At 40.3% G+C, this 23759-nt stretch overlaps 1 protein-coding gene across 1 annotated transcript; it reads right to left on the reverse strand.

The window, feature by feature from the left end:
- Nucleotides 1-6438: 6438 nt before the first annotated feature.
- frzb (frizzled related protein) lies at nt 6439-22691 on the reverse strand. The gene is made up of 8 exons (XM_042495253.1): nt 22298-22691; nt 14897-15145; nt 11082-11117; nt 10830-10889; nt 9739-9804; nt 7632-7836; nt 7354-7417; nt 6439-6714 (listed from the first exon to the last, which is right to left on the reverse strand). Exons 1-8 carry the CDS (start codon nt 22500-22502, stop codon nt 6655-6657), a joined length of 945 nt encoding a protein of 314 aa, XP_042351187.1. The 5' UTR covers nt 22503-22691; the 3' UTR covers nt 6439-6654.
- Nucleotides 22692-23759: the final 1068 nt, after the last annotated feature.

The following is a 23759-nucleotide window of genomic DNA, read 5'->3' on the forward strand; positions in this document are numbered from 1 at the left end:
CGTGTTTTTTCATCAGCTGTGTGAACTTGACGAAACTCAGCGACCGACGGCCGCATTCCGATGACATCAGCACGGTGCGTTCAGGGCCGCACGGTCCTAAATTAATTATTCCCAAATGTTATGTAATTGTTTTTGTTTTCTTCTACATATTTTTTTTTTTTACATATTTTTTTTATGTATTTTTATTTCTGTATTTTTTTTTGACTTCTTTTTTTTTTTTTTTTTTTGCATCTTTCATGATCTGTAACCCACGTGTTACTATGTTATATAATTTCTTAAAGTGCAAATTTTAAAAAGGAAACTATTAATTACAAAAACATAAGTGATAAAATGAGACAATAAACCTTAAACAAATAAAAAAAACAAAACAAACAAAACATAAAACCTTCACTGACTCTGATAGACAGTCCTCATTCAGCTGTCCAACGGTTCGTTGAGCGTCTCCAGGTGAAGCAGCAGGGGACACTGTTGCTCCTCAGCTGTGTTTCCTCTGGGAAACAGTTCAACAGGAAACAGGAAGTATCTGAACTGTGATGAACAGTCAGTGCAGACTGGCGACAGCGTCTCCTCTTTTCTTGGAATATAATGTTTTAATCGTCTTATGTTTCTCTTTAGTTTGTTTGTTTTCAAAGTAAAGTATATGACAACAGACTTACCAGAAAGCTTTAAATGATTTCTTATCTGTAATTCTGAGGTAATTTTTATCCTATTAGACAAATAAAACCTACCAAAGTATCACACACTTACTGAAAAACCACAGAGACAAATTATGAAACATGAACTTCAACTTTTTAACTGATTCTACGTCTTTGTCCCTGATGTCAAAAACATTCAGTGCTGTACAGATCAGTGGTTCCCAACTGCTGGGTCGCAGTCCAAAAGTGGGTCAAAACCTTTAGAAGAAAAAAAAGAAAAAAAAATGAGAAAAAGGAAATTAGCAAGACATTTTGAAAATCACCAACAAAATTTCAAAGGGAGAAAAAAAAAACGAGTACAAAAAGAATCCATGCCCCCCAAAAAACTTTTTCTTTTTTTCGTTTTTAAATTTTTAGGTAATTAAAAAAAAACTTTTGGCAATTTTTTTTTCTTTGAAATGTTTTGGCGAACATTTTTCCTTTAAAATTTTTGGGCAATTTTAAAAAACTTTTGTTGTTTTTATTCTTTGCATTTTTTGGACAATTGTTTTTACTACAGAAGTCTGTGCTATGCCGCCAATGTCCTCAAATCCTAGAAACACCCCTGATTTCAACTAATAGCACTTTATTGTTTATACTACTATACTATAGTATTATAATATAATAATACTTTTATTTCATTGTGTTTTAAGCCTTCATGTTATTTACATTTTGTCAAATAAAATGGAATATGTGGTCATTTCTCTTATGTGCATGTGAATTAATGACCAAGTAGAAATCTGGACACAGTGGCTGGACCAGCTGGGAATCACTGAGGAAGTTGATTTATTTTTGGGTGGGAGATGTGCATTTCTATTGATATTTTACTTTGCATCATGTTGTAACTTTAAATCGATATATATTTTATGCTTTCTTTAAAAAAGCCCATTGTTGCTTTTTATGCCACGTGCACATGTAAACTGTTTTATAACCCCTTTCTCTGTTTTTTCTTCTTCATATCTAAATATGCAAATAAACTTGTAAGAACTAAGCAAAAAACAGGAGAGTGATTCATGTGTGCTTCACCTCGCACCCCAGATTATACTTTTTCAACTTCACGTAGCTCAGATTTTAGGAGTTTCTCTCATGGTCTAAAATCCAGCCAGGAGGAGTAAAAGGTCTCGCACAGTGGAAATATTTCTGATAAAAGACCACCACTTAAAAATGTTCTCTGCTGTAATTATCTAAATGACATCTACTTTCCACTCGTGAGTATGATTAGAGCGGGACATTTGTGTATATGTCTCCCTCTCGCCCTCCTGCTCAGCCTCTCTGTGTTTTGTGGGCAGTCGGAGGTCAGCATTGACGCAGCACTGCTCCATAAACCACTGGAACCACTTACTGTGTGTGCGCTCTATTGTTTCATGATGTGAAATGGAGCAGCAAGTTGGATAAACGCTCGCCGAGGTATTGTGGGAACCGACCTGGTATTACTGTGAGCGTGTGTTTGGATGATGATGTCAGATTAAAATCGCTGTGTGTTGGATTGTTGAAGCTTTGGATGTGCGTGTTTGAGTTGGACAGCAGCGCTTCCTGTGACGCTGAAATAAAATATATCAAAACTCTGACTCTCACCGCTAAAACACCAGCGAATGTGAGACCGAACCTGGGCTAAAATAGCAGATAATACTGGAGTAAACAACAAAATAATACTAAGACCAAACGAGGCTAAAATACCACCAAACAATGGACCAACGAAGGGCTAAAATATCAGATAATACTGGACTGAACCAGGGATAAAACACCAAAAGGATAGAAGAATAAACCAAAGCTAAAACACTAGGAAATATTAGACCAAACCGAGGCTAAAATACCACCAAAACAGACCAATCCTGGGCTAAAATATCAGATAATACTAGACTGAACCAGGGCTAAAACGCCACCAAATATTAGGACAATAAAACACAAGATTATACTGATCTGAACCAGAGTTAAAACAACAGAAAAACAGAAGAGCAAACCAAGGCTAAAATGAAAACACTGACCGCGTCGTATCATACGGCTGCGAAGGTGGCTTTTGGCGTCAGGATCTCATGCCGAAATTACTCCAAGGCTTCCAGGCTTAAAACATAACAGAATACAAGACCGAACCGGCCAAACACCAATAAATACAGGTCCAAACCAAGGCTAAAATGTAACTGTTGGACTAAAACTTGACTAAAACTCTCGCAAATACTGGACCAAACTGTAACTAAAACATCACAGAATACAAGACCGAACCGGCCAACAGCAATAAATACCGGTCCAAACTAGAGTTAAAGCAAATATGGGACTGAAGCTCAGAGTGGACTGAAATGGGACGAATATGCGTCTCTGCTTGTGTTAATGCGTTGGCCTTGAGACGTTGGTGAGTTGATGCAGTGTATCGAGGCTTCCAGCTGTTTGTTTTTGTCCACTTTCCGCCCTCTAGTGTTGAAAACTCACTTCGCGCAGCTTTAAGAGCTTTCAGCGAGGTCAGTCGGTATGAAAATATTCTGTGTGTGACTGTTTGCTGTGTCAGCACTCAGGTACATGAATAGAGGCACTCAGCCCGGAGGAACAGACTACACCTTATACCAACACCAGGTGTGTTTTCAGTCAGGCCGTCAGCTGAAGTCAAACACGGAGGAGAGAGGAGACGAGTGGCGAGGAGGAGAGCGGAGGAGGATAAGGAGGTGTAATAGCAGTAAATCCATGAAAACATTTTCTCTTCTCTCTCATGGAAACTGCAGCTGAGAAAACACTGCTGGAAATTAGTAGGCAGGAACTACTGGAAGCATGCCTACACACACACACACACACACACACACACTGAACATACCAACACACACGCACGCACGCACGCACGCACACGCACACGCACACACTGAACATACCAACACACACGCACGCACGCACGCACGCACGCACGCACACACACACACACACACACACTGAACATACCAACACGCACGCACGCACACACGCACACACACACACACACACACACTCTCTCTGGCTGTGTTTCACGCTGCTGCTCCCTTTCCTCCCTTCAGTAAGAAACACTGAAGGTCTAAAGGTTGAACTCCTCTAGTTTGATACTCCATCTGAATTTTGGAGGCCTGTTTCACACTAATTTTAGATTTATTTTATGTCATATTTTTCCACTAGCCCCTCATAAATTTTAAACATAGCTGTTAAGTGAGGATCTATGCATCAATAAATGAAAACGGGTCGCACCGCAGGCTGTCAAACAAATTCTTTAAATTGAGATTAATTGGTGGATTTCACTAGTTGATCGTTTTTTTTAATTGCATTTTTGCAATTCCATTATTTTGCATTTCAACACAGTTTTGAAGTCCATATCAACAAAGTAAAGCAGTTCTTACCAGATTATCTTGATTGGGAATCAAATGACAGCTTTTATTGACTCCTCTGCAGTAAGTTTCCAACCATTAAGCAGCGCTGTAGCTAATTTCTTTATTTTAATCCAGAGCTCTGTGGAGATTCACACACTCCACAATAGTGCTTTGCCACTTTGGTGATGCGGTTGCCGGCTGACATCAGTCTGATTAGCTGCACCTGTGTGCTCAGCTTGTAGGTGGGAGCAATTTCAAGACTGTTTAGGGACCCAAATATGCAGAAATATTCAAATACAATGAAATAACATATTTATACTGCATGCAAAAATCTGCATGTTTTTCTCTTGCCCAAAACTGCGTGGGCGTGTTCATAAAGGAGAGACTCATGGGTACCCATGGAAACCATTTTCATTCAAGTACCTGGAGGTCAGAGGTCAGGGGACCCCTTTGAAATGGCCATGAGGCTTTTTCACCGCCCAAATTTTAGCCTAACTTTGAAGTGTTATTTAGCCAATTAAAAGAACTGCATTATGTACAGATTTAATGAACGAGTTAATGTTGACAGCCATAACAATAGTGCATAAATGCAAAGTATCTGTGGGACACCAGTGAGACCTTCCAGACAAAAACACCACAGACTAGAACTTCGACCATGTCGTCTAAAATCATGTTTAATGGTTCAAGCTGAAGAATCCAGAGTTCAAAATATCGGGTATAGTTTTCTGATAAAATAAGTGTAGTATTGAGTGTTAGTGTACATGATGGAGAGTTTGTTTATCACAGGCCGTGTTCAGACAGCAGGAAAAGCACAAACGTAATAATAAAATGATGGTTGAATTCCACTGCTTCAGTTTCAGGGTCCTGGTTTTGTTTATGCTGATTCGCCGTCACACTGCCGTGTCTGACCGGGACGCCTGACTGAAACACAGCGACTGTTAATGGTATTGCGCCTCGTATCCACTGCACAGTTTGGCTCGACTCAACTCGCTTTGGGGCCCTCAGGGGAGGCTGGGGCCGCGTTAATCTGCCACCACATCATCTTTAATGTGACACTCGCTGAATCCTTTCATTGGCAGCCCAACAGATTAACTCCTGCAGTGGTCTGCTGTGTACTTTGGCGCAGTGTACATAGTGCACGGCCTCGTTTTTCAGGCTGCCATTTTTAAAAATCAGTGTTGAGTGAATACATTTTCTTGCATTTGCTATGATTTGTACATAGTGAGTTTGTGCAGGATGTCACATCGCACAACTCTCTCTGACCATTCAATAGTCTGCAGGAATTTAAGTCAACCTCTTAGTATCAATTCAGGCGACTTTTTACTGATACCAAAAAATGAAAAAATAAAAATAAAAAACAGAGCGAAAACTATCAACCTCTGCCAACAGAAAACTCAGAACGAGCGAGTCGAGTTGTGTAGAGCCGTGCCACGAAGCGGAAATGCAGCATTAGTAACACGTGTTTTTCCTACTACGCCAAATCGAACTGTCTGCTATGAAAAAAAACAAAAAACATTTTAAATATCCCTCACTCACCCAATATCCAACAGGAAATGCATCACAACAATAAAACAAGCAGTGTGTCTCAATAATGGTTTAAGTTGCACTTTTTCCCTTCAAAGCAAAACGTTTGTTAAATGACCAAATCAATTAAAATACACATTTTAAAGATGCATTTTAAAGATGTTTGCCAGTTTTTGAGCCGTGTCTTGCTAAGTCGCTCATGCCTTTTCCCCATGTTGTCAGGTTTCAACAAAAACTGAATATCATACACTTTGTGAAGGCAGTGTTTACGGCTTAACTGTTGCACTGAGTTGCATTAGATTGCACAGGTGTACCTAATAAAGTGGCCACTGAGTGTAGATTTCCTGTCCGACAGTTTTTAACATGAACATTTTTCTGTTGTGATTGAGACCAGAGGAGGAGCTGGACCATGCTGTCCACGCTCTGCTGCTGCTGTTGCTCTGGTTGCTCTTGTTGCTGTTGCTCTGGTTGCTCTGGTTGTTGTTGTTCTAGTTGCTCTGGTTGCTGTTGCTCTGGTTGCTTGTTGCTGTCTGAACACAGCTTGAATATCATTCTTTTTTTTTTTTTTTTTTGCAGAGTTCAGTAAAGTTAAAGTCGTGGCTACAGATTTACATCGTCCAAAATGTCCAAGTCCAAACGGCTTCAAATGTCCTCCGTCACATCGCCACGGCAACATGGTCAACCTCCCGGATAATTAGAGGCTGTGACCACAGCGAGGAGCATTTGGTCCAAAAAAGTGTCATGTACATACTGCATGGCTGTGCGTAGGGTTTAGTACTACAGCTCTGAAGCTCCACCCCCTTCTTGTCTCAATTGAGTGCTTTAGGTGTACACACACACACACACACACACACACACACACACACACACACGCACGCGCACAGACACACACATGCACGCACACATGCACAAACTCACAAATACACACACACACACACACACACTAAAACGCACACTAAATACTGTTTGTGCAAAGAAAATAAAAGACAAATCTCAGACTGCAAACAGTCTGACGGATGAAGAGATGAACTACATTCAGCTACAACAGCCTGTGATAGTGCAATATCTACACACACACACACACACACACGCAAGCAAACACACATGATCACACACACACACGCACACACAGTCAGATCTCAGTGGCGACTCCGGCGCTGAGCTGCTCGGCCTTTCCCCTGCAGGACCTGATCCCATTTCTGGACACAAAGACAGACAGGAAGTCAAATTTCAGATCGGTGACCTCATACACAATAAGTTATGTTCATGATCTGTTGCCATGGTGATCTGTAGGATTTTTAGCACCTGTTTGATTGATTTATTGTAAAGGTGCAAGCGAAGCAAATTTTATTTAAAGTTAATGGGAGGAGTTAGGATTAGGTGTTTAAATGTTTCATGAAAGAGAATATTCCACTAACGCTCCCTTTTACATGCAGCCGTGTATATTAGTTTTTAATTTGTCCTAAAATGTTATTTATTATCAAAATATGGAAAAGTAGAACAGCTGGAGCCACTTGTTATTTTGCCTCCTTGCTTCAAAACGGACTTGTTCTCTCTTGAACAGGTCGCTGTTGTGATATTTGTGCATATCCAAAAAAAAAATGTTGATACCAATGCTGTTCATAATGTTTAAAGCCTCTGGGAACCCAAATTTCCGATCATACTAATGTTCAGATGGTGCAGCCGGCTGCATGTACGACAGTCAGCCTATAAAGCCTCGGCCTGTAGCGCTGCTGAGGAAAAGAGACGCTGCTCTGAAACCAGCAGCGTGAGTGTGTTTTAGATTTAAAACTGCTGCTCAGAAACAGTGTGTGTGTCCGTTTGGATGTGAATCACACCTTGACCTTCTTGCCCATTTTGTCCTTCCACCTCTGAGCAATAGAGCCGTCAATCAGGAGCAACCTGCAACCACAAACACAGAGGGAGGTTTATTCAGAGAGGCTAGCGGTGCTACATTTAATCAGAGCAGCGTGTTTAACTGCGAGGAAAAAATACAAAACATCAGAGTTTTTACAATTTGGACAACTGGACGCACGCTTTACCCAGAAGAGCATCACGTTGGAGTCAAGTTGGTCGTCTATAACACACTTAAACTATCTGTTAACCGTACTCATACCTGGATGTCTCCTCGTTCTCGTAGCCCATGATGAGGTACTCCTCCCCGGGAGACAGAGAGGGACACAGGCAGGAGGAAGAGTAGTAGAGCGTCTGCGTCTCCTTGGGAATGTTGACCAGAGACGACTTGAGCACCTCCTTCACCTCCACCACCGCTGTGGGCTCCAGGCCGCGGTTCCTCACCTCCCTCACCCTGGCCCTGATCACTGAAGGAGAGTGTCATCAGCATATATGGAAACATTAGACTTTAAATCTTGAAACTTTTGTTGTTGTTTTGTTGTTTGTTGGATTTCTTAAAATGAGTCACTCTGAAAACTGCTGTCCTTGGTGCTGGAAAGACAGCTGGTTCTGATGTGGCCTTAAAAAACTCAAAGTTGGAGGTCGGAGTTTCCCAACTGGAATACCAAACTTCCAACCAACAAGCTCATCGAACACCACGGCAGACTTTAACAAAAAACATGGCTGACAGTGGCTACCCGCCGGCTTGAAATTGGTGTCCAGACATCTTGTAAGGTCTGAACTTTGCATAGAGCCCCTTTACGTTCCTTAAGTGTCTTGCAGTTGTTTTCGTTTAAACTGGACACGAGTAATCCTCAGCTGCCAGTGACACCAAAAACCTGGACTCCATCCCATCTGACTCCACCTCTGTCACAAAACCTGCTGTTATCCAGAACACCCAACAGCCGCAAACCAGGTAAACCTTCACTGTTTTTCTTAGAAAGAACTGAAAAGGTATGAGACTGCGAGAATGAAGCATCGTTATTATGGCACAGAGAAAAGGTGCACGCTGCAGAGATGGAGGCGAAACCAGCACAGCCAGAAACATTGTGGTGTAGCAGGTTGGAGTCAACAGCAAAACCGGCGTTAATTAGCAACGTGAGAACGCCAGCAGTCAGATTATACAGACCATCATGACGTGCCGCCACGCTTCACTGAACTCTTGTAATTATATCTGAATATTTTGAAAGTGAGCTCGTTTTTAATGACGGCTGGAAAAAAAAAATCTAAAATCTTCCCCAAATGGATCCTGTGGCCGAAGGCATTAGTGAGCTCCAGAATTCCACATGGAAATCTCTGCTGGATTTGCCAAATCATCTGGAAAAGCCTTTCTGGGCTTTTAGCTTTAGTGTGTCTAATTCAATCTGAGTAACCAAACGGCCTCGGCACCGAAATCTTTCCCTCGACACGGAGGAGGAAAACAAGTCAGAGAGAAAGAATCCGCTGAAGAGTTTCGTGACACATCAAAGATTTTTTAACACAGAACAGTTAGTGAAGTGATGCGGACTAAGACTTGATATCTCACGTGATGATTTGCTGATGTTCAGACCACATTATCACCTGAAAAACTGATTTTTGGTGCCAGTTGGCCCCCCAGCCATTTTCTAATTCACAATAAAACTAAAGTGAGTGACACTGAGAATAGTATTTTTAGTATACATGAGCTGCCAGAGTGCATAAAGTAGCATCCAAAAAAAAGTGTCAGCGTAGGATCCCCCACACCTGACAGAGGTCCAAGCCAAGACCCCAATGTCCTAAAATCCTGCAAATGTCCTAAAATCCGCGAATCATCCTAGAACTTGAACAACTTCCTAAAATCCGAGAAACAACAAAAATCCTAGAAATTTCCTTAAATCCTAAAATTGTGCTAAAATCCTAGACACCGCTGCAACTGGCCTCCTGTCATTTTGCAAAGCAGGCTGCGTATCGCTGCCCTGAAGCTTTGATTTGGGAAGTTACCAAAAACCCAGTTAAAGCAAGTTGCAAATACAAGTTACTGTTCTCATAATCACAAATATTCCGGGTTTCTGGTGAACTTCTGTGTTTGTTTTATTATAAGAAACATTAACATGAAATAGAAAACATCCTGAACACTGCAGAAATCGTCTCCGAGCTGCAGACTGACCTTTGATTCTCAGCGGGGTTAGCAGTAATGGAAACACTTTCAGGGGAAGGATTTACTGCTTAGATCAACAACTTTATTAGATCATCTCATACAAAGATGACAGATATTTTCTCAATATATCAGCAGGTATTCATTTTTACATCCGCGTCCCGCTAAAATAAATTATCATATTTGCAAAAACTTGAAAAAGTCCGAGCTAACTCACCATAGTTGTAGTTGTTCTTCACGTAGGTCTTTTGGCCCATTTTGACTGTCTTACACCTGCAGCGATCTACACACACACACACACACACACACACAAAAACAATCAAACAAACACAAACTGTTCAGGCTGCACCTACTTACAAGTCCATTCAACTCGACTGAATTTGTCACTTTGAGTTCATGTCACGTGGGACGGATACTAGAGATGGAAAAGAGTCACGTGTTCATGTCTTGATCACGTTAACTCAAAAAGGCTGAACAGTGTTTCCGAAATAATTAAAATCTACGCATGGTGCCAGCTGACGACGAGGGGAGGTGAGGGGTTTGGCAAACTTTCCATTTTCTTTTTTTTTTGTTTCTTTTGTGTGTCCCTTGTATCATTTTGTGTCCCCTCTCTATATTTGGAGGTTTCTGCAGGTCCGTGAATGCAGCTCAGGCATAACTCTATTGATTCAATCAGAACACATCAGATCACATCGATGGATGAGAGGAGCAGCTGCTGCAGAAGCGAGTGAAAGCAAACTTTAGACCCCAAAGAATAAACCAGTTCAGTTTCACTTTCACTGCACCTGGCGCTCTGCTGCTCCTTCTGTGTCCAGAGTATGCTCTGTGCTCCGACAGTGTGATGCAATGAATAACCAAACAGTATAAATATTCAATAGTGCTCCGAATACTTGGTCCAGCTCCAAAAATACAACATTTATTTCTGGTGGTAGATGCTTTTCGATTGCAGGCTAGCTAACTGACATATGGACTGTGGTTATAAGGAACATTTTCATCAGGAGCCAACTGCAGCCAAAATCCACATAGTTTAAAAAAGTAACATCAGACAAATTATTGTATTTATTGTGTTATTGTGTCAGAAAAATAAAGACAGCTGGAGAACAATGACATTTTTGTTGTTCATATTTTTAGGTCTCATATTAACTCAAACTGCATGATATTTAATGTAAAAATATGAGAATGGTATTGTCTAAATCTCTGCAAGAAAATGAATTTAGATTTCCCTAAATGCTGACTTATTTTACCACCTTCCTCGGAGGAGAGGCCTGAACTGGAACAGCGGGAGAGACAGGTAAACAGACACATTACCTCCGTTGGGTCCTCTGCAGTGGAGGTTGCTGGAGTCCATTGGGAAGTCTGGACTGGATTCTGTCAGAGGATCAAACCCAGAAAAGCATACTGGTTAAACTGGACATGCATGTTAGTGAGAAATACAGAATCTCCAGACACAAGTCTGACTGTGTTGTTGCTCTGACTGAGATGGTATGTTTGTTTTATTCACCCCAATTCTAGGAAAGCAATCTGAGCGTGGGCAGAGAAAAGGTCAAAGGTCAGCCTCACCTGGGTTACACCTGGCTGGGTCCTGGTAGTATGGATCTGCAGAGACAGAGAGGCAGCGGTCAGCGTCAGAAATCACAAATACTGAACCATGCTGCCGTTTAAACCAGATGCTTTTATGTCCCATCACAGCGTCCCCCAGAGACTGCTGCGTTTATTTCAGAGCAACATGAATGTGAAACAACAATTAACGGTGTTCATCTGGGCTCGACAGGTTATTGGCCTGAAAGATTATTGGCACCCATATTTGGTATTTTTGGATGATCTGTATCAGCATTTTATTTTAATAATCGCCAATAAAACTGATTTAAAAACAAAACAAAAAAAAAAAACACCTGGGCCGAAACTTCTGCTTCGTAAAACCTCAAGGCTATTTTTATTTAGTTTTTTTTTTCACTTGACTTTTAAAAAAAAAAGTTGCTGGGAACTTGCTCTATATGATGTTAAACGTTTCAGTTTTGATTAAACATTTGTTAAATGCATTTAAACATTTTTGTGTTGGAGTTCATTTAAGAAGATTTTAAGAAGATTTTACGAACAAAAAACGACGCTCCGCCACGTTTTTTTTTCCTCTAAGTGGATTAAAATACATGCAGTTGATTATTGAACCATTAAACTTTATTTGTCTCCAAAGGGAAATTTGTCTTTGACACAGTGCTGCTTGCTTCACAGTAACATACGAAAAAACAAAAAAAACAAACATGACAAGTCATTGACAACAATTAGCAAAATAAATAAAAGAATAAATTGTAAAAAGTACAAGAAAATTGCCTAAAAATTAGAAAACCAAAGAAAAATAACATGAAAAAAGTAGATGACCCCAACAACATCTTTCTCTTGCTTCTTTAAAGATAGCTTTTTCATAATTTTGTGCAAATTGCAGACCAGTTTTTGTCAAGCTACTTGTGGCTTTTTTTCTGGGGTTTTTGAAAGAAAGCAAAACATTTTGCTCAGATTTCAAAGGTTTAAATAAAGTGAGGTTCAGCTTTTAAAGAATGAACGTTTCATGCAAACACCGCTGCCGTGTAAACGGCCGTTTAGTTTGGCTGCAGCAGATTCAAACAGACGCAGCTCGTCGAGCTCAGAGCGGCTGCAGCAGCTTTTCATAGAAAAAGAAGCTCGCTGACGGCTGCACTTCGCTGCTGCTTGGTGTGTTTTTGGCGTCACATGTCCAGGGGGAGCTCGTAGTAAAAACCGGCCTCTGTGTGCGTGAGCGGAGCCTCACAGAGCTGCCAGACTCACAGTCCTGTTTATTCATCACCTGTTCTCACCTGCAGAGATTACTCTGCTTTGGGTTTGACTTTGTGACTGCAGAGTTTTGCTTTTGGCACGAGCAGAGAACGAAGGCAAACTGCTTTAGATTTCTGCTCCGCTCAGAAACAAACTCTCAGTCTGGAGACCGTCTGCTGAAAATCACTTGAACGACTGGAGCGATCTGCCCTGGCTGAACCTCAGCAAATCAACAACTCACACCGAGGGAAAATCCCCAAACCCCGCTGAGCCGAGCCGAGCCGGGGCCGCGCCGAGATACGTGGGCGTATCGTTATGGAGGTCGAGGGGATTGAGATGAGTTTTTTTTTCAGGACTCGCTGGTCCGGGGCCTGTTTAAAGAAGCAGAGGACAGTGAGGGTTTTATTGAGTGTAAAACGAGTGGGCTGCCTGTATCAAGGAGCTCTTTGAGAAAGTCAGTGGGAGTGAAGTCGGAGGGGAAATGACTCACGCTATCTGTTGGGAGACGGAGCAGAAACAAACTGCTGTGAGCAGAAACACGATAGAAAACACTGATAGGGCTCAGCTAAGCAGGGAAAGTGCTTCCTGATAGTCCGTGTTTTTCACTGGACAGAGTCAAATATGCAGAAGTGGCCTCCGTGTTGACACGTTTACAGAGTTTGTGACATTTAAGAAGTCGCTGATATCAGACTAAACGTGAATATCTGAGATGGGTGTGTGCGGGTGCTCCTCTACCTGTTCCCTGTCCATGATCTGTAACTTTAATAAGAGACCGACACGTAATTAATTCTGACTTTTTCCATATTTTCCTTTTCAGTAAGAATATATTATTACAATGGAAGTTTTGTGAAGACTGCTTCTATCAGTTTCAGGTAAAAACAGAAGCAATATCGTAATAATCTGATATATGGATGATGAATTCATAACTCTCATTGTTGTTGGACAAACAGAAATGTAAAACATCTTTAACTGCCTTGGTGCTGAAGATGCGACAGTATATGAAACTTGACTACAACCCCAAAAAGTTGGGCAAAAGGAAACACAAAAAAATCTTCTAAATTATCTTAAATTATGTTAAAATAAATAAATAAAAATAAAAGATATTAGACAATATATTTGTATTAAAATTTAGTGACAGCTCATATCTTCTGTTTCATCTCTAATGTACTTTATCTTTTAAAATGTATGATGATGTAACAGAGTACATAGAGTACATTACTTTTAATATTTACAGAAACGCGGCTGTGCGGTATCACGGTATACCACGGTATTTAGAAATCCCAAAGGTATTTTTTTTCAATACCGTCATACATACAGGCACTCCTCTTTCTGTTTAAGTAATTGTATGTATTGCGCAGCATGCACCGCCAGAGCTCAGTCTGCGGTCTGTCCTGGTGGGACAGGCAGCTGAGCTGAAAGACAAAGCGACACCTAGTGATGGAGGGAGAAGTTACAGGACGGTAAACAGCCGGCGGCCAGCAGGCAGAGAGAGCGTGGGGAATAACGGCGCATTTTCTTTTACATCTAACTTAGCGAATACAGGATTCATTTCAACCAAAATGGAGCTGATGATTTTTGGAACAGACTGTATATGATGATGGACAACATGAGAGCTCCCCCCAAGTGTATCTTTTCAATCTGCATCGCCCCCTGGTGTCTGTCTGCAGTATAACTCATAAAGCCCGCCCCTCCATGTTAGTGAACGGGCCGAACTAAAAAGTCAGTGTATACACCACATAAATGTTTCCCAAAGATGGTTTCTGTCACTGAAGGTAGTTCTCATCCCCCTGATGTTTGTTCAAGTGTTTGTTTTTAAAAGTTTGCTTTTAATGAGTTATTAAACTACATAAAAAGAGGATTTTCCGCCATGATTGGCAGCTGTGACAGCCAATCCTTGTGCTCACATTCAATGGAGCTGCTCATGACTGGTCTAACGGGTGTTTTATCGGGAACTCCCCCACCGCGGATATCGCTACTGTGCAGACTCCGCCTCTCAGTGACATCACCCTCGCATGATGGCAACGTCTGTATCTCGGTCTACAGTCTTTGGCTGAACAGTGGACCTACTAACTAGATTACTAGGAAGATTAACCACGACGGTTTGTGTTTTATGACGAGTTTATGAGGCAATTAAGCCTCGTCACTCTTCGGTGACCGAGAGAACGTTGAATTCAAAAGGTGTACAGTTGTATTTCTTTGTTTAATAAGGAAAATAAGTGTGAGAATATTACTTTTATCAATATTTTGAGGGTTTCTATTGTGTTTGTATAAAAAGCTGAAAATAAGTAGAACCGGGGTTAATGCTGCACACTTTTCATACACCGTATACCTCTATGCTGTAAGTACATATATTAGGTATAATGTGCACAGTATGTGATTTTGGCAGCAGCACAAAGTTGTACATTTTGCCCCTCAGCTACATGAGTTCAACACAACACTTCCTTTTTCTCGTTTTTTACTTCGACCTCAAACCCTTGTACAAACAGTCAACATGTTTTTGACAAAAATACAACCTCAGGTGCCTTTGGATACAAATTCCACACATAAATATAAAGGTGGTGATATTAATAATAAACATGGAGTGCTACCTGGTCCCTCTGCCTTGACGATGGCCTCCGGTGAGATGCAGACGCCGCGGTCGTACAGCGGCAGCTCGCTGCAGGCCAGGCTGTCGGGCCAGCTGTGGTTGTAGCGCTTCATCACCGGCTCGCAGCCGTACTTGGCCCGTTCGCACACCGCCTTGCACGGTTTGATGGGCTCGTGCTGGAAGTCGATGGTGCAGATGGGAGCGTACATGGCGCACAGGAAGAAGAGCAGGTCTGGACTGCAGCCGGTACCTGGAAAACACCGACAGGCGCGTTACCACGAGGGCTTTTCTTTTTTTACCCTTTGAAACACGGAACAACAACATCAGTTTTCTTGGCTTTAAATTGCATTTAAATCTTTAAGACCTGACAAAATTGCTTCTTCTTCTTCTTGAAAACATCGCAAAAAAGGCAATGAGCAGTTTGCCCCACAAATCACAAGAAATTACAAAAAGGTGACCTGAAAAAAAAAAAAAGACCTGAAAATAAGTTTTTGGAGATAATTTTGTCTTTTTTACTTTTTCCTCTCTCTCTCTCTCTCTCATATATATATATATATATATAGTAATATATATATATATATATATATATATATATATATATATATATATATATATATATATATATATAATATAAAACTTTGTAACATTTATTAAGAAATCAAGCCAGTTTGCTCAGGTTTCAAAGGGTTAATCAACCAATGAGGATGAATTTGGTGAAGTTTGAGTTAAAGAAACTTTAAAGTACTTTGAAAAAAAATGAACTACAATATTTTTGCTTCTCCTGTTTTTGGACATATTTGGGGGAACACGGTGTGTGCTTCAGGCCTGTGTGGGGATGGTTGTCATGGCGGCGGCTGACTGACGTTACAGAGTCCTCCTGCTCTGACGGCGAGGGGACGGTGCGTTCAGGGACATCTGGATAACCCAAACAGGACTAAAGCTGACTGCTACCCTGATGTGGGTTTCCCAGGACGGGACCAGAAAGAGTTCAGGCCTGTAGAGGAGGACGCGGGTGTTTTTTTTCTGAGGTTTTGGCTGCACGGCTCCACAAAGGAGTCACAGAAATACTTTGAACTTGTGACCTGAAACGACTTCCTGGTTTCTGGCCTGCAGGTCTTTCATTAGGACATTTTTCTGGTTAGAGCTCATTGCCTTTCCACTTTCCCTCTCCTCTCCTCCGACCGCAGCTGAGCGCCAGCCAATACCTAAATGTATTTATTGAAGGCAGGCGTGTACGCATCATGAAATATGTCTGCAGTTAACGAGGTCGTCCACATGCCTTTACGTTCGCTTTACAGTAAAAGATTTAAAAACGGGTCCGTGCCACAAAGCCCCGAGCTCGGCACAGAACGCTGATGACTGTGACCACAAACATTTACATTATGCAACAAGTTAGATACAGTTAGATAACTCACTGCTGAGTACATGTGAATATCGCAGCTGCAATTTAACCCTTTCAGATGCCTTTCACAAGTATTTGCACCTGTGAACCACGTGCAAATTGTTGTTCATTTTTTCCCCAAAAACATGGGAAAAAAGGCAATGAGCAGCTTGGTAAGACCTGTTCCAAAAACAACAAGAAATTAGCAGAGAAATTATTTTTAAAAAGCTAGCGGAAAATGTGATGGATTATTTTTTACATCTTATTATCATAATTACATATTTAAAACTATGTTGCAGGAATTTTAAATTTAAAGCACATTTTCCAGATAATTTTCTTAAAAAAAAACCAAACAAAAACAAAACAACTTCATCTTCTTACTGTTATTATTTTACTTAATTTTACTAATTTCTTGCTTATTTCTGGGTCATTTCTTCCTTCTTCCCATGTTTTTGCTCACATTTCATGTATCAGAGGGTTAAATATAATCATGAAAAGCACAGTGATACACAGCTTTTCCACATGAATAAAATAAATACAGAAAACAATATTAGCAGCACCTATTTAGATAAATAAAACGATAAAATACGTGAAAATATAACTCATAATAATATATCCGCGTTAAACATGAAATCTTATCAGTGTGGAAACAGTTTAAACTGATTCACTGAATCAGCTTCCTGTTTAAATACAGGAAGTGTGTAATATTTGTTTCCTACAAAGAAAAACATCAAGATAAAGAAAGTGAAACGAGTCTGTACATTGTAAAAAAAAACCTGGTAACTATAAAAGCGTTTGCAGGTGGAGATAGTGTTTGTGTACCAAACGTGCAGGTTTGCAGAGCAGCGTTATGAACTCAGCTTATCAAAAAACACACACACAGATTTTGATATTCAGTATCAGCTGACATTTAAGGAAGAAAAGTTTCTGCTGGAAGAGAAAACACAAAGAAATAAAGAGAAAACAGTCGCCAGTTTCTGTCTGTTAAATGTTCAAATGTAACTGACTAAATGCTTTGACACATGTTTGATTAATCTGAATCTTCTGCATATAAATTCACTTTTATAGCTGCAGACCTGAAACAAAAGCTGTGATATTTGAAATGACGTGGAGGCAGAGATTTCAACAGACGGATCATTTAGAACAAAACTGCCTGCATGGTTAAAATAAAAAGAGTGTTTTTATGATTTAGGTGAACTTTTAATAGTCAGGCCGTTTGCATCTAATGATCAGATTTGATTTTATTACCTTCTGGACTGAAGTGTAAAACAAAGGTTTGGCAGCAGTGCAGCTGGACGGAGCGGCCCTCCTTCATAATGACCCGACAGTAAAACAGCCTCAGCTCAACACAACAAAGAGCCAATACACACCGAATAAATATACACCGAATAAACCTTTAAACTCTGGATTTTACCCTCGAAAATGGCAATACTACAGTATCACATCTGCTCGGTCTACCAACTACGTCCTGACTGAAATATCTGGATAACCTTTGCACAGATTTCTATGAAATTTTGTGCAGATATTGATGGTCCTCAGAGGATGAAGCATGCCGACTTTAGTGATCCTCTGATGTTTCCTCCAGCGCCACCTGCAGGCCGACTCTTCTGGAGTCTCAGTGAAATATGATAATATTAAAGTGCTTCTCTGTGACTTTTTCACTTTCGAGCAAACATCAGGTCAAAATGTCAGCGTGGCCACGACTTTTCTTTATGATCAAACACGTGCAGAGATAACGACGTTCAGCTCTTTACGGTCTTACGGTCTACGGTCACGTTTGGACGAGGACGGCAAAACTACACACGGAAAAGTCTTCGCTCATCTGTGTTCATATGAAAACACTGTGAGAACAATCCTCGTGCACACGAATCCACAACAACTGAAAATGCTGCAGTCTGCACGCCAGGCCAGGAGTTGGCGAGGCAACTTTGTACTGACACACGATAGAAGAAGACCACGCGCCTGCACATGAAGGCGTTCTTCCACCATTGAGTATAAACAAAGAAGAAGACGATTGTGACGCACGCACAAAAACCGACAGCGTTAATAATCTCAGTGGAGTCAGCAGCACAAACACAGCTCAGCAGGACGCCATCGTTGTTATTGTTGACCTCCTGCTCGCCGCGGCTGTTTGTCTGAAACGTAATGTGCGACGTGCGGCCGTGACGTCACAGTTCAAAGTTCAAAAGACTACACGCTGGAACCTGGTTTCAAAAGTTTGGGTTTACAGACCAAAACGCCGTTGTCATGTGAACGCAAGGCCAAACCGCAACAAAAAGTTTAACGTTTCATGCAAGAACCGCTGCCGTGTAAACGGACCCTAAACCAGGACAGTTAACCCCGTAAACACGAAACCACGACGGCTCAGTCACTGCGAGCGCGCAGCTGAGTGTGTGTGAGCGCAGAGAGCTGAAACTGTAAAACATGACGCGTTTACTGTGAATTCAACGGGCAGGTTCTGAAGAGACGCCGCAGAATTATGATTCAGCCTTTTTTTTCTTTTAGTTGGTGGTTGTAAAAGATCCAGAGGAAGAGGAGGAGGAAGAGGAGGAGGAGGAGGCGTGATAAGAGATGATGAAGGTCTGAAGAAGTGTGAAGTTATGATATTGACACACTGACATGCCGTCTGCTCTGCTGACCTGAGCAAAGGGTTAAAGGTTTTCTCATGATGCTTTGAAACTGTTATTTCGGTGTTAAAAAGAATGACGGATAATAAATGAATGATCTTTATCTTCCTTCTGTGACTTGCGTGACCACAGGAAAGACGGCCGAGGCAGGACGACACGCTGCCACAGAAAAAAAATTATAAAAAATTAGCATGAGGAATTGTTGCTTCAGTTATTTTTTTAAGCAAAAATGTGAAATATTTGTTTGTTCCAGCTTCTCGAGGTCTGAATTTTGTGCTTTTCCCTTCTTATCATAGTAAAACATGACATTTCATGACATCGCCGTTTACCGTTAGAAACTGCAGGCAGGTTTCCATTACAGATTTGCACAAAACTCTGCTTCTCCATGGCGATGGATGTTCAAAACATCAGCAGCTTTATTTCTATTGCAGCCACCAAACTAGCCGTCATCATTTCCAATCCGAGGCCACGTAGGCGTGTTATGGAGCCATGATGGAAAGGCGAGCCCCTGATACGTGGGAGCGGCCACGTATGAGGGATTTCTGGGAGATGTAGTCCACGATTTCACAGAGGAATTGTGGATTCAAACTTTCTCAGAGTGATGTGATGCAGTAACAGCTCTTGCAGCTCCTGCCCGACATTTATCATGTCAACTATAAAAGCCAAAAAAGATTTCAATTGCAGTTTTTGCAAAATATGGCTTTTCTGAATCGCCTGAAATACCACCTCATGCGAGCGTCGAAACTTTTTTGCGATAAATGGGAGTTTTTTCCCCAAAATTGACATGTTTCCATTAGGCGTATTTTATATTTGCAATGTGCACAGTTTAAAGGGTTAATGGAAACCTGCCTTCTGATGCCTTTCCATTTTAAGAAGATCAATATCTTTACAGATACTCAGTCATCTCAAATAGAAAACTGGATTTTGGTTTGTGTTTCCAGCATTCTTCCTCTAACTGATCTGACCGACCGAAACGTTCCTCGGGACGGAGATTGGCGGTGTGATCGTCTTGGATCTAAAGTCAAACCAGAAACCAACATCGTGCCGTGACTCTGACCAGCTCTTCAAAACACGGCTGCTTTATCACCGCCTGCTGCTGCAGGAGCCAAGCTTTTCTTCCTTCTTGAATAAACTCAATCAGAATGATGGTTTCCACAAAAATGTTTCCATGATTTCCAAGTGAACTGATGGTTTAAGGTTTCGTGGAGTTCAGAGCAGATTCAGCTCTGCAGACGCTTTTATTTCTCCTCTGAGTAACAAACAGGAGAAGAAGAAGAAGCCGCGGCAGCTACATCATGTCGAATCTGTCAGTTTATGTCAAGACGAAGGTTCAGTTCACCCAAAAAAACAAACAGTATCTTTTTTAATTTAGTTTTGGCTCAAATAGTCTGTTTTTAAAATGTATTTCTCTGAGATTTCTGCCTAAACTCTGATAAAATGGTTTATTCAGTTTGCGGTGTTTGCAGCATTAAAATGTCACATTTTAAAAATCACATTTGAGAAGTAAATTAATCCAGTTTCTTAACCCTTTGAAACCTCAGAAAGTTGGTTTAATTTCTTACAAACACACGTGGAGAAGACATCGAGCAACTTAACAAAAACATGCTCCAAATTCAAGAGTTAAGAAAACGTTTCAAGAAAATTACCTGAAAATAAGCAACAAAAAAAGGGAAACAAAAAAGCCGAAACATATAAACAGGCAAGAAAATGACCAAAAAGTGCTGAAAGTAAAAAAAAGAAAAGAAAAGAAAGAAAAGAGTATATTTCCTATGATTTATTATTTTTTTATGTAACAAAATTGTGAGTATAAAATTATCATAGTTTGCTTGGCATTTCTTCCCTGTTTTTAGATAGTTTTCTAATAAGTTTTATTTTTTGGGTAATTTTCCTGTAACATTTAACTAAGTTTATCATTTTGAAAAAAAAAACAAAAACCAAAAAACCAAACAACTAATTTTCTAAAGTTTCAATAGATGTAATATCTTGTGAAAGGTGCCTGAACACAGCACAGTAAAACTGATTTATCCAGTTTAGATGTTATTTAACTTTTATTCATCATTATTTGAGTGATCATGTGTTGTGTTTCAGGTTTCACTGTCTGCCTCAGAGATGCTCCTGTTTGTGCTTTATGATCAAAATAATCCAGATCGATTTTTTAGTGATGAATTTATTTGGCTCTCATCAAAGTCATTAAAGCTGCTTGTTTCAGAGGCTGTGTGATAGCGAGGAGCCAATTAAAATAAGAGAATTAGTGCGTTAAATATTACAGAAAATGAATCAGGAAGCTTTGTGTAACACCTCGGCTGAGAAACTACGGATGAAAAATAGCCTCCTGGCTAATTCTGGCACTTAATACCTTGTGTATTCACTTATTTGCACTGTCCCTTTTAAATAAAAACCTAAATGTATTAAAATATTTTATTTATTTATTTATTCAAAATTCTGTCAAAAAAAGAAAAAAAAAATTTAAATGTGAACTTCGGGCTGCTTGTTTTAAGAAGATTAGAAAAATAAAATCACTTTAAAAAATGTGAATTATTTAAAAGAAAGAGTTGTAAAATGTCCTGAAAAAAAGTATAAAAATGAGAACTTCAGGCTGCACGTTTAACAGGAGAAATGGTGAAATGAAAAAAAAAAAAAATCACTTTAAGGATCTTAGTAACTCTTTCTGTTGAATTATGTATCTTAGAGTCATTTTATCTGTTTTTTTATTTTACCATTTCTCATTTATGCAAGACGTACAGCCTGAAGTTCACATTTTTATACTTTTTCCCCCTTTCAGGACCTTTTACCGTGTTAAATAATTCACACATCTTTAAACAAGAAAATAAAAGCATAAAAATGTGAACTTCAGGCTGCATGTTTTACACAGAGGAATACAATTAAATTAAGAATTATTTGGCAGAAAGAGTTGTAAAAAGACCCCTAAAAAGAAAAAAGTTTAAAAATGTAAACTTCAGGCTGCATGTTTTGCAAAGAGAAGAAACAAGAAAATAAATATATAAAATCGCCTTAAGAATTGGGAATTATTTAACAGAAGTAAAAATAAATGTGAAATTCAGACTGCATGTTGTGCAAAGAGGAGAAATGGTAAGATCATTTAAAAAAATCAAACAATTTAAGAATTTCGACTTATTTGACAAAAACATCTGTAAAAAACGAGCTGTAAAAATGTGAACTTCGGTCTGGTAAAATGGTAAAATATTTATCAAAACACAGTTTAAAAAGTGTGAAATATTTAACAGAAAGAGTTTTTCTTAAAGAAAAAAAATCACCACATGAGTGAGGATTAAGTGCACACAGAGTCTGATTTGAACTTTTTGCGTGTAGAGTCAGTCCGTGAATGCATCAGTCACTTAATTAAAGAGTTAATTAGCAGTTTAATTAAACTCACCCAGCAGCCCCTCGAACTGCTCGATGGCCAGCACCGCGTTGTCCTGCGTGCTGTGGTGGAGGTGGTTCGGCATCTTGGTCATGTTCCACGGCATGGACCGGCACAGCGGGATCCGCACCGACTCGCAGGACGCCGCCCGGACCGCAGCCGGCCACAGGGCGCAGGACACGGCCAGCAGAGACACGGAGAGTCCCGGGGAGAGCATGTCGGCGGTGGGTTCGCTGTCGGTGCTCCGGCGGAGTGTCGCTCACCGTCGGTGCGTTAAATCCAGAGAAGGACGCGATTTCGCGGCTGATTGGTGCTTTTCTGCCGCTGCTGTCCGGACTGCAGGCAGCTCGAGGAAGCGGGAGGAGCTGCTTTCTTATTCAGACTTTCACCTCCTCCTCCTCTTCCTCTATCCCTCCTTCTCCACCACTCCCCTCCTCCTCACCTCTCCGCTTTCCTCCTCTTCGTCTTCCTTCCTCCTCCTCCTCCTCTCTTATCCTCCGTGCGAAAAGATAGATTCCTTTTAGATGAAAAGTCAACACCAGTAAATCCGCTAAAAGCTCATAGATGTGTGTGTCGTTACATCTCATGAAGTCACATCAGTTACTGGAGTAAAAGTACAAATGCAACAGTGTAAAAATACTCCATTACAAGTAAAAAGTCATGCACTCATTATACTCAAGTTAAAGTAGTGCAAAATTTACTAAGTACTACGAAGTATCAAAAGTAGAAGTACTTGTTCTGCAGAATAATATATATATATATATATACACACACACACACACACACACATATATATATATGTTTAAATCATTGTAAAACCTTTTGTGTTGCTTTGCAGTTGTTTTGTGTCTCTTTGCAGTTCATTTGCATCCTTTTGTAATCTTTTTGTCTCTTTGTGGTCTTTTTGACCACAAAATGTCACTCGAATGAAAATGCAGCAGCTGGTCAGGACGTGTTTTTTTGAGGGACATTTAGTGGTTGTTTTGTGTCACCCTTTATCATTTTGAGTCTCTTTTTTGTTATTTTGTGCTGCTTTGTAGTTGTTGAGTGTCTCTTTGTGGTCATTTTGTGTCTCTTTGTGGTCATTTTGTGTCTCTTTGTGGTCATTTTGTGTCTTCTTGTAGATTTTGTGTATCCTTGTGGTAACTTTGTCATGCTTTGTGGTAATTGTGTGTTTCCTTGTAGTTGTTTTATGTCACTTTGTAGTTATTTTGTGTCTCCTTGTGGTTGTTTGCCTGTTTTGTTGTTATTTTGTGTCTCTTTGCAGTAACTTTGAGTCACTTTGGAATCTTTCATGTCTCTTTGTGGTCTTTTTGACCCTCTGACTGGTCGGTGCGAGTTTATTTGAGCGGCATTTTGTGCTTAAATGCCACAAAATAAATAAATCTACCTTCTACCTTCTTCTCCATTTTTTGTCTCCTTGTCGTCCTTTTGTTTATCCTCGTGGATGTTGTATGTTACTTTGTAGTAGTTT

This window comes from Plectropomus leopardus, chromosome 10, assembly GCF_008729295.1.
Source record: "Plectropomus leopardus isolate mb chromosome 10, YSFRI_Pleo_2.0, whole genome shotgun sequence".
NCBI classification, from domain to species: domain Eukaryota; kingdom Metazoa; phylum Chordata; class Actinopteri; order Perciformes; family Serranidae; genus Plectropomus; species Plectropomus leopardus.

Coding starts and splice junctions, on each gene's coding strand:
- frzb (XM_042495253.1), bottom strand. CDS start 22,502: ATGCTCTCCCCGGGACTCTCCGTGTCTCTGCTGGCCGTGTCCTGCGCC. Junction 9,805..10,829: donor CTGCAGAGGACCCAACGGAG/GTAATGTGTCTG, acceptor GTGTGTGTGTAG/ATCGCTGCAGGTGTAAGACA. Junction 7,418..7,631: donor GAGAACGAGGAGACATCCAG/GTATGAGTACGG, acceptor TTGTGGTTGCAG/GTTGCTCCTGATTGACGGCT.